This window comes from Alosa alosa, chromosome 15, assembly GCF_017589495.1.
Source record: "Alosa alosa isolate M-15738 ecotype Scorff River chromosome 15, AALO_Geno_1.1, whole genome shotgun sequence".
In the NCBI taxonomy this organism is placed as follows: domain Eukaryota; kingdom Metazoa; phylum Chordata; class Actinopteri; order Clupeiformes; family Clupeidae; genus Alosa; species Alosa alosa.
Genome location: NC_063203.1, coordinates 10,487,414 through 10,499,360, shown reverse-complemented (window position 1 = coordinate 10,499,360; position 11,947 = coordinate 10,487,414). Strand labels below are relative to the sequence as shown.

Below are 11,947 nucleotides of genomic sequence, written 5' to 3'. Positions count from 1 at the left end.
CTAAATTGTTGATTTATTTAGTATTGCATTTAGTAGCCTACCCTCCCTGGATATTCACGATTTGATCAAAATTGTTTAATTCAAATCACATTTATTTTGTCATTATTTTATCATATCATATAAACAATTTACCAGTTTTGCCACAATGTCTCTTTGTTTTCACTATTGACAGTACTTAACGCGGGATATACGACCTTTAACTGTACTCTCGAAAGGTCATATCTGATATGAGTGAGCGTAAGTGATTTTGCAGTTGAAGCCCGCCCTACACCACCCGCGCGGAATGGCTTTTATTTGCGGCAGGTAGCGCGCCGATGCACTATGACACATGGGCCCGCAGTAAGCCCGGCGAGGCAACCTGAAAATTGAAGCCACGTTTTAACAGCCCGACTGGATTTATTGAATCCGAAATGTTTCGCACTTTGAAAGTATATCTGTGCAACTGTGCAGTCAAGCAGCCAGTGCGTGCGTATGTCTGGGTGTGTGCGCGAGCGCTCTTGCAGCCAGGGTGTGCAGAGATCAATCCCTGCTGTCTGATCTTCGAAAATGTGCAGAGAATTAAGGCTCTCTGTAGGTTGTGGTGTTTTCTTCATGTGTCTTATGTGTCAAAGACTGAATAAGAGGTCTAATCTATCCTCTTACTTTAAAGCTGCATTATGCAAGAATTTTCACCTTTGGTTTGCAGGAGAGTGTGGTAACTCTTTTACCCGTCAGATCTTAGCCTACTTGCTGATACTTCAAAATATAATATATTGGATAGACATATTTCATAAACTATCTTATGCCCTATCTAAGATAAGCCTACCTAGCAGTAACCTATAGCCTATAGGCCTACTGTAGACTAGGCTACTTATTTTTAATACTTTGTGTTTTATTTCATGTTGTCAGGTCCACTGGTCCAAACTGAATTAGGACAGGGTTGGTAAATCACATGAACTAGGCCACATTTAGGATTTGAATAGATCAATAGCCAGTTGCACGAGTTGTTTTCCTTTCATAAAATATTTGATCATAACATGTTTCCCTGTTCTGTTTATAGGTCTACTGGAGTCTTTAAGTTCCCTGTTATTTCACTGGTCTTCGGGTGGAACAAAACGTAGCTTACTGGGATCATTCAGCAATCGAGTTTCCAGTTAAATTAACACACAAGGTTACAGACTAGTGCTCAAAATAAACTTCTATTGTGCTGCCGTGGCTTGTCAGTAGGCTGAGGCCGTACTGCGATTCAGACAACTATTCATTAAGACGGGCAGAGGCCGGGAACTGACGCGCATCCCACTGTCCGTCTTTACTGGAAATCGCCGTAACTCTTCCTGATCGAGTGTCCGAATCGATTACTCGTCAGATATCTTCTTGCTTGAGGAGCGGCGTACGATGGGAAAGTCGATCGCAATGGATGAGCAGACCGAGTCTGTAGGGCCTAAACTGAGCAGACGACACTCCTACTCTCGAGTGCTCCGGGGATAAACTACTGCCGGTTAGAGCGCTCTAGGTCACTCAAACAGCCGTAAATATGTCGGGGGATTGTCTCAAGAGCGCATCGTAATCTGCCAATGCTCGGTGGGCTGCCGGGAATCACGGTTGCAAATGGACTCTTCACTACAAATTCACGCCAATCAACCCAATTGATTGCGAGCCAGCAGGAGGAAGCAACAGTTGTCTCCAGTCGCCAGTCTCATCGGACCGCTCCGTTTGTATTTGCTCTTATTTAGTGAGCGGGTGTACGTGCTTCTCCTTTCTCAATAGCCCAGTGATAGTGAAACGTAACAATTCCCAAGCATTCGTTTTCTTAAAACGTATTAGAATTAAAAACTGTTGAACGGGAAATTGCGTGCTTGCCAGGCTACATGTGTGTGTTAAGATCGGATGTCGGACACTAGATGGCAGTAAAACACAAATGATCTCAAACTGCCCTTGGGTTACGGAAGCACTGGCATAGAGAGGTGGAATGCAAAGATGCGGGCCGTTCACAGTCCCGAAGGCTGTATAGTCTTTTCTGTATATGCTTTTATTGAACAACAAATAGGTCTATTTCATGTAGTTGTGTGCGTGCTGGCACTGGCAGTGAAGGTTTATATCCCATTTAGTATGCACCTCCATTCCATACCTCCACAAACATTTTATCCTCTTTGTATTTGTGAGGATATTCTCAGTTCCAATTTCTTTAGTTGAAACTGTGTTTTATGCGATATGGTGTGCTTTTATTAACACACAAAATCACGCCTGGGTTTACAGCAGTTGGGGACAACCGTTTACCTCACATAACGCTTGTTATGGGCCGTCTACCAGTTCAACTTTGGCTGTTTTATTGCGCGCCATTAACATTGCAGAGAACAGGCAAAAAGTCTGGATCTGATGCAAGAACGTGATATAAAACAGGAATATCCTGCAAAACATTTAACGTTCACTTGACCCCCGCCCATAGTCCTGAAGGCGTGCAGAATGCCACTTTATTCTCAGTGTCCTTTCTAATGTTCTAAAACATGTCCGGTGGCATTGGCCCAAATGCATCTAAAACGCCACTGTACAACTTCAAAATAAGGAAATTGAATTCTTCCAGTCAGTCAGTGACGAGGATTTATGAGTTATTCTGAAAGGACTGTTATTACTGACACAATGCTCCTCGTCCAGTCCCTGGTTCATCAGAATCATGCCTCATGATGTGAGAACGTTAATGGGAGTCGAATGCTCTCACCAGGAGACCGCTGCATGCGGCGTCTTGGCATCTTTTCTGCTCCAACGAGCCGGCGGCTTCACTCATCTATTCAAGAATCGAGCAACACGCAATCCCAGCCCGTTTTCTCTGCGACTGAAGCTCTCATACAATAAACCCACGCATGCCAGACGGTCGAGGGCTGCTGGAGGAACAAAGTTGTAGAAATATGGCTTAAAACATATGTCTAATTTCAGATTCGAACATTAGAAAATAGCCTAGGCCTGCTGTTGTTTCGGCAATTTATTAACTTGTACCTTAATATTTATTTGAGCATTTTCTGCTCATCACTTACAATGTTGTACAATAAATGTAAAGGTCAAGGCCTATATTAAATTAACATTCGTTGTCTTTCTCTACGCTACAAAAAATAAACCAAACTCTTGCGGTGGAACACGGTTAGCTTTCAAATTTGAGGTCCTTTGCATTTCTTTAATTGTGTAAAAAATGAACAAATATGCCAACAATGTTAATATCGTGGAAGTGGTGTTGCAGCAAATGTCGACCAAATGCGCTCGGCGAATACATTCTCCAGAATCTCACAGCTGATGGGACTTGGATGTGCGCTCGACACTTTAATATTGAACTTCGGTTGAAAAGTAAACAGTGGTCAGCGACCAGAGATGATTTCTGCTTTCTGGAGTAAAAACCCTAATAAGTATTGTATGGGCTGTATGTACTTTGCCTGTGACCACAGCGCCTGCGGTTTTTGGAATGTTTCCGCTTGTTTCAAACGAACAGGCAGGGAAGACGGGAGCATAGGGGAGGAGAAAGGGAAAGTAGAGAGAGAGAGAGAGAAAGAGAGAGAGTGAGAGGGAGCTAGAGCGGGCTGTTGGCAGTTCCTTCGGCTGGTTAAAATGTGCTTGTTTACGGGTCTTCTCTCTCTTGGTTCTCCAGAGAGGGGCACCCTCTCGCCGGAGTATGCTTTCTCAGTCACTCGCCGTAGCCGGGCTGGGATCCCGGAATCCTACTCAGTCTCCTGACACAATATTTTCACTTCAATATTTTCACTTATGAATTATGAACAATTGAATAATAGCAGGAAATGATGCCAATATAATTATATTAATTAAATAGCTGGGGTGAAAGAACGGTCGTAAAAACGAAGTTAGTGTAGAATTGCTCTCTTGAATGTTCTTGGCGGGATATTTTTTCCTCAAATGCAAAAGGATGTGACAGAACCACTTACATTCAAACTGTAGGAGTGTACTGTTAGAAATTATAAGTTGCAACACTGAGCTACTGTTAGTCAAGCCATGGTTTGAAAAATGATAATATATTAGGCTATCAACTGTGACTGTTACTGCACATATTCATTGGTTTTTAACAAGTATGTAACAAGTATAGCAAATGTCTCTTCAATGTATTTTATGTTAGGCCTACGCATTTATGTATTTGATTGTTGATTTATAGAACATATAATACACACACATAAAATATCAAGTTATTAACGTTATTGGTATGTAATCAAACACCATCTATATTTTGGTCATCGTCTGGTTGTGTTGTGTGAGAGTTTGAGGGGTGCCTGGCTGGACGCTGCCCGATGAGAAATATCCCCGTTGATCACTTGATTGATTACCTCGCGCAAAGGTCACGCGGGCGCGGCGTAATTTCCTTGCGCCTCCAGGCTCTATTTTCACTCTCGGTCTGGCTCCAGAGCCCCCCGAGTTTACAAATTATGTTTTTATTTTAACCCTTGCAGCACCACCAGCACATAGGGATGATAGTACAGAGATAAACTAGCCTACACACACACACACACGCGCATTTTTTATGACTGTTATTAATAGTACAACCCGCGACTCGCAAAACATGTAATGAATATAATTAAGTAAAGATAATAACGGCACTGTGTAAATTGTGTGCCCCCTTTGTTTGATAGGGTTCATTTTAAACCCTGGGATGGGCTAATAATTTAGCGGTGCCACCAAAGGCCTCGAACCCAATTAATATCCCGTAATTACAGCCTTCGGGTTCAGCCCATGATACTCTCGACTTGCACCGGTGTCTCCATTCTAAGCCATTGGTGTCGAGGGTGAACAACATCATGTGTTTCAAAATGTGTGTGTGTGTGTGTGTGTGAGAGTGTGTGTGTGTGTGTGTGTGTTGGAAGGGGAGGGATACAGTTGAGTTATAGCACGGAATAAGCGAGGGGATGAATAAAATACCTCCTCTTCCATTTAGGCAAATTGTAGCGCGGTGGCGGAGCCCTGCAGCACGCGTCCCGCACAGCCATCCTTGAACTGTGGCAGTAGAACTCGTTCATATTCTTTCTTTTTTTTTATCCCTCTCGGTTTGACACAGAAGAAAAAGCGAAGCTATTCAGCCGACGTCTTCTTGCAACGGTGAACATTCTCTCACCTTATGCCATTCTCTCTCTCTCCCTCTCTCCTTTTTCTTTCTTTTGGAAATTAGGCACCAATGGCATCTGACTGTCCAAATGGAGGTCATGACTCCATGACCGGTCAACATTATTGTCATCAAATAAACTAGACAACAAAAACAAGACATGAAGATGCGTTATAAGTTCTAGTCATGGGCCTACTGTAAGGTAAACTACTTATAGAAAGAAACACTATAATTCTTCAACAGTTTGTCTCTTGAATTTCCCCTAGGGATCAATAAAGTATTTATCTATCTATCTATCTATCTATCTATCTATCTATCTATCTATCTATCTATCTATCTATCATTTATAGAACCATAACTCGGTAACACTAGACCTGTGTAGTGTCTGCGACTGCGCCTTCTTATTTTGATCACATGCGATATCACGGAGGGCAATGTCTCAAGACCATGTCCAGTCCAAGAGCAGTTAAAGAATACGAGAGTTCATAACAATGTGGATAAAGGCTACCAATGAGAAATAATCTAATAAAAATAACAGTGTTTATTGTTTTCTTTCAGTGCATTTTGTAGAAACCATTAAAAAAAAAGGGGTGCCCATTCGGACCTCCTTCGGCTCCATCCAGGCGTGATGATGTCATGACGTTATTTAGTCCATTTGAAAATACTTTCTAATCCTAAGAGGTTCACGGGCAAGGTCAACATGATGTCACACGGCCCTAATTAATGAGCGTTTAACTTAAATACCTTTTGTAACTAATAAAGTCACTCTCTTCGACTGCTGAAAATACGAACAATCAATAACAAATAATAATTAATAGGCCAAGTAATAATAATAATAATATGATCAAACAAAAATGCGGGATTGTGACACCAAATGTTTAGAAGCTGTTATATACATTTTGAATACCAAAGAATCATGCAAAAGCCTAGGTTTACTTTTAACGCTTTGCTGGACATTTTGTCGCACGCTTTCGCGGGTGGAGAGAGGCATCACCCAGCCGTGACTCATTCATCAAGCGTTTTCCCCATGAAGCACTTTTTCCCACCTCCGATTATCACACCTTATTAGTGCGCTGTTTTAAACGCCGAAAGATCATTTATTAGGATCCGGGGACATTTCTGGAGATTGCAATTTAGCCCGCGAGTAATGGAGCCTCTGCGTGCCGCATGGCAGTGGGCATTAATTCGGGGTTGCTACTTAACAGATTAATAATTGTCAACGCTGCCAAAAAGAGAAAAGTACAGAAAAAAACCTTTCGGCTCTGACTGCACACGCGCCGGAGAGGGAAAAGAGAGAGAGAGAGGTGCATGAGGGGGTGTGCACTTTCAGCTTTCATTCAATCGGGATTATTCATAATGATGGTCAAATCACAATTAAAATATATAAAACTTTAATAAAACGGATTTTTTACATCTGGTTGGTTTGCCCGAACAGTGATTAATGCATTTCAATTGAAATGGCTGAAAGTCCGGCGTGCTTGAGCTTCGAGAGCGCTCCATTATAATTAATGTCTTCGGTGTGCTCGTGGACCGGGTCGCGGACGGCTCAGATTTGCGCTCAGTGATCTTTGAAGATCTGACACTGAAAAGAGGGATCTTGCCGCGATTGCCATCTGACAAGATCAGAATAGCAAGTGTGATAAATCGGTGCAAACTTTTTTGGCGGCGCCTGCCAGTTTGAGAAGGGGGGGCTGTGCGCATGTGCGAAGGTGTCCAAACTGACAATGCTGGAGAGATAGCGAGTCCGGATTGAGAATCAGAGAGTAAAGAAGGACATAGGAGAAAAAAAACAAAAGGAGGAAAAAAGATCCAAGAAGAAAAAAAATAACATACTCAAACAAACCAACCCCGCGCCGAAAGAGCCGGCACCATGAGGTCCAAAGGCAGGGCTCGGAAGCTGGCCACGGGTAGGTCCAAATATCCCCTTTCTTTTCCATTTTCAATCTGCCATCTTGTGCATGTGGGTCTCGAATCTAGGCACTGTCGGCACTTAAAAGTCAACAACCTACGCTCTTTGGGGTGCTGTCAGCGGTAACTTGCATGCCGTGTAGCGCTACTTTAAAGCATTGTTGAAACAAGTCTGAATCGGGCTTTCGGACTACTGCCGTATGTTACGTTGCGGCGTGAGGCAAAGTCACGCACACACACTCACGCACGCTTACCATCACTCACTCTCTCACTCACTCACTCACCCAGTCTCATACAGGCACGCATAGAGAATTTCTAGCACTTTTATTGAGCCACGCAAATGATACAAACTTGCGCTGACAGTGACAGAAAGTTGTCGGTAGTTGTTGCAGTTTACCAGCACTTGAGTTTGTGGTGAGCTCGTTCGCCTTGCTAAGTCCTGTCCGGTTTCGCAAACGTAGTTTCCAGGGGCTCCAGGAGTATAGAGTCATTCCAATTTGCGATGGTAATATTGGCAGGTTTGGCGTGAAATTGACAACGGAGACCTAACACGACTACACAAAGCCAAGTCTCAATATAAACATGCAGCTGGCCACTGGCGTTGACGAGGATAACTGTCAAACATCCCCGAGCTCAGAACGAATTGCCACATTGGAGTGAATTTTCAAAGTGTAGCCTAAACAAATCACGCGTTTACCTCCGTGTTATCTTTACACTGCATTATTACATCTGTTTTAATTTCTCTCTCTTTAAATCAAATTTAAACATCACTGCTGACGTGCAACAAGTGAGTTAATCTGGTCACAGACCACACGAAATCACTGTGCCCTAGAGAAATGTTTGATTTGTTTGTTTGTGTGCTCGTGTGTGTGTGTGTGCGTGTGCGTGTGCGTGTGTGTGTGTGTGTGTGTGTGGGTGTGTGATATTATTACAGGCAGTGAGCGGTAATCAGGACTTCTTGATGCAGCTCTGCCTCAAGCTATGTTTTGTGTGTTATTTCACATCGAACCTTGTGTTTTTCTCATGCAATGCCACGCCAATCTAGGCCGATTTGAACATCAAGTCCTGACAAATAAGTTTTTATATTCCTTCCACTGGTAATGCTTGTATCAAATTAATTATGCTCAGGTCTGCAAGCCATTCGTCCCCCATTGGCACGCCACAGGCGGGCAACTCGCAGTGATTTGGGGGTAATTCTGCTCTCCAGCCATTTGCCCCAGTAAAGTTTCTTATTGTGGTTTCGCCAATCTGAGTAAACATATGACAATTTAATATTTCACCTTTCTCCAAGATTAGTTATGCGCTCCAAGACCTGTTATATTTTGATGCATGTGCATTTGCATGTGTGAAAAACATATTGGTCTTCTGTTTATTTTTGTGTGCTTTAATTCCGACTTTAAATCTTTAAATCTGTCGTAGCCCATTCTTTGTGATACATGGCCAAATATATACTGAAGACAATTTTCTACAGTTGCTAAATTGTCATAGCAGTAAATGGGTCATAGGTAGATTCATCAAGACTGCATGATGCAGTTATTCATATGTTATTTTTTCCCATATGCACACATATATATATATTTAATAAGAATCCCATGGCAAATGAGTTTGAAGAAGTTTGTGTGTGTGTGTGTGTGTCGGAAGGGAGGAAGGCTGATGTGTTAGGTATGGGATGAGACTGTTGAGTAGACTACATGACGAGCTGTCAAGTGCCTTTAGTCAAAGTCTGTGCGTAAATAAACTGATTTAAAAAACTTTAAAAAATGATCTATGTCATCTGTCTTTCTTATGCTCTATTTCACGCACGCACATCCACGGATAGAGAGAGAGAGAGAGAGAGAGTAACAAAACTATTCTTATGTTAGGCACATTGAATCAAATATTCACACTTAACTAGTTTCCGGTTCGGCCAAAGATCAAACGGTAAACACGACTATTTTGTAAAACAACTTCCCAACCCCAAGGAAGGGAGCATTTATTACACAACGCCACTAAAGCCATCTTTATTGGTGCTTACTTCACGTCCGCCTTCTTAGGCCTATTTTGCTGCTATGATTTTAAGTGACCACGTTTGTCGACGTAAAACTGATCTAATGGATATTGTAATGCGTGCAGGCTACCTGGAGAAGCAGAAAATTGAGCATATGTCGTATATGAGGCTACATGTGTGGGTTCTATTTCCCCATTTCTCTTATACAGTAAAAATGTAGCCCTGATATTCATGTTTTATCAGTTTACCTTGCCATGATTGATCCCTGACTATGGAAACAGCAATAGTGTGTCTCTTAACAGTGTGCCGTCTCAGATGGTGCTGTTCAGGTGGTGCAAAGGATATTGGGAAGAAGGCTCCGGTGGTCGGGCTCGACCCTGTTATGCGTCGTGTGGTCCCTCTGGCCTTTTTGTTACTCTGGGCTGCGTCTCTCCCTAAACCGCAGCGCCCGGGCCGGCTGCAGCTTTGTGTCGGTCTGGCCACAATGCCAAGTGCGCACACAATAGAGTCATGCACAGGCCACGGGTGAATGACTTGATATGCATATTTTTCAATTATGGCGCTAATTTGGCTAATACCATTGCGAATATATAGAACAGAGGCTGAGAGAGAGAGAATGTTTCCTATCTGGCGAAATATTAACTGTAGTCCAAAAGAGGTTTAGGATTCCCTATCCTCGCCATCACGTACCGCTAAAAATAAAATCAGAGGGAAAAAAGTTACGGCAAGGAATTGGCCAGGGCCTCACCGCCCCTCCGGGCAGAACTCACAGTCATTACTTAGGCTGGTCTCTAAGAATGTGGATAATTTGAGGCTTATTTAAAGATTATTATTTATCCTAGATGCAAGGAGAAGATTTCTACCTATTAACTGAATAGGAGAGAATGTTCCGGACGTTCTCTTGAGACCCGCTCAGCTCTGGCCGTGAGCCAGGCACTGCACAATGTCAACATTGAATATTCAAATTCCCAGACTCCTCGTAACAGCATGCCTCCATGCCTGCCGGTAAACGCGTTCAGTGTTGCCGCCGGTGCGCAAGAGGGGATAAAGAAACGCGAGCTGCGGCCTCATTCCAGTAGCCTGTATTTCTGTTGCGCACTCGTCGGAGCTCGTGTGATGTGATGTGTGAAAGGCAGCATGATAAAAGGCAGTCTGCAGATTGGAGAGGTGGTAGAAGGTGTTTCCAAAATTGTCTGTCTGTGTGTGTCCAAGTTGGGGTGGTGGTGTGTGTGGGTGTGTGTGTGTGTGTGGGGGGGGTAGTCAGCCAGATATGCAATGTTTGTAACTCTGTTTCTGAGTTCAGTTATAGTAAGTTGGATGCCAATCATTATAGGATGTATGTATAAGACCATGTGATATCGTTTTACACTGGCCCTTATTGTGTCTACTTATGTCCTCAGAACGGACCCATGCCAACATCCTGACTTGACGACTGAAGACATTCAAATAATTCAAAGTGATCCAAAGAGAGTAGCCCATGAGGAGCCATTGCGCAGAAACCATAACGACCAAGTGTGTCAAGAATGAAGGAAAGGTTTTCTTAGGTGCACACAGATAAGGGTATGAATGATTAATCAATAACTCATGTCAATACTCGCACAGACATACAAAAGGCAGGTTTAGAGCAGTTCGGTACAGTTGTGCTCTCCTACAGAATGAGAGAAAAGTTGTAGAATTTAGGGGTGTAAAGATCCGCTGTCTGTGTCTGAGTGTTATTCCTCTTCATTTGTTCATAAAAGTATCCTCCTACAGCCCAAATCGGATAATTATCATAAGCATTAAAACGAAGCTTTGTTAGCCATCCGTATACGTTATTTGTTCTACATGTCGACCGACCGAATCATTCTCTACAGAAAAGCGTGGCTGCTCTTCTTTTTCTATACGAGTAGTGCCCTTGATGGATTTAAACCAAAAGAACTATTATAAAGGTGCATGGACACCCAGCAAATCTGTAGCAACGCTTGAGCGGCCATAAGCTATAATAGTTTTATCAGTTTCATGCCGTGTCTTTGTTTTGACTTTGATTTAACTCGATTTCAATGCAAAGTGTCCAAACAACGAAACATCAGCGCAACAAAGGCGAAGAAAGCAACAGATTCGCTGCGCAACAATGCCACCTTCCGCGTGAGTGAAGCGTGTGTGAAAGACGCTCGCTTGTGCCCCCGTGCGCATTCACACTTCCCTCGCGAGCGGGGCTCGGTCCTCAAGCCCCGGTTCCCCGACGCCAGGCGAGCGAGCGCGCTCCCGTGCGCATTGTTCAATGGGCCATGCATCTCGCGTTTGTCTGCCCCTGGCTCATTATCCACCCTATTCAAAACGGGGTTAATGGATCGGGCCATTTAAAAGGTGAGAGAGGGAAGCGAGAGAGAGAGAGAGAGAGAGGGAGAGAGAGACCGTAAGACCATTAAACGCCCGTTGAGCCCAGGGGAAGTCCCGTTGAGGCGGTGCATTCTCTCCATTCGTTCCCCTCTCCAACTCCTACCGCTCCCAGAGTTCGGTAAACAAATGTTCCGTATCTCCCCGGCCAGTGAACCGCATCGGGTCCGAATATTTCACTGGCACATTGAGGGGAGAAAAATATGTTTACATTATCTCCACTCTGCAGCTTGTGAAATGTAGAAAGTTACAATGTGCCGTCTCTAAATTCTTTACACAAGGACAAATATTGACCTGAGTTTTTTTTTGTCCCTTTAAATTCAGTAATAACAGTTGAGCTGTAAAGTTTTTCCACAGTTCCTGGCATTGTTGCAAATGGGACAATTGGATCGAACCAGTAATGTTGAAGTGCAGGGAAGTTTATTCGTTGTGTTTATTGGACTGTTTTGTTGGTCTCCTCCTCCCAGGACAGCTCAAGATTATGCAAAGAGAAAAATGACTGCGCCCAAATAAACTAGCAAAGCAAAGAATATAGAATACTCAACTACCAGTGTGAGGGAAGCAGTATGCTTAATCACCTTTAGTATGATGCTTTGTGTGAAATATCAGGA

At 43.3% G+C, this 11,947-nt stretch overlaps 1 protein-coding gene across 1 annotated transcript in view; it reads left to right on the top strand.

Moving 5' to 3' along the window:
• The first annotated feature begins 6,826 nt into the window (after positions 1–6,826).
• The window catches only part of mecom (MDS1 and EVI1 complex locus), a 165,256-nt gene continuing 160,135 nt past the window's right edge, over positions 6,827–11,947 (top strand). The window contains exon 1 of the mRNA XM_048265199.1: positions 6,827–6,972. Coding sequence (XP_048121156.1) covers positions 6,936–6,972 — 37 coding nt within the window. The 5' untranslated portion in view covers positions 6,827–6,935. The remainder of the gene's footprint in view (positions 6,973–11,947) is intronic.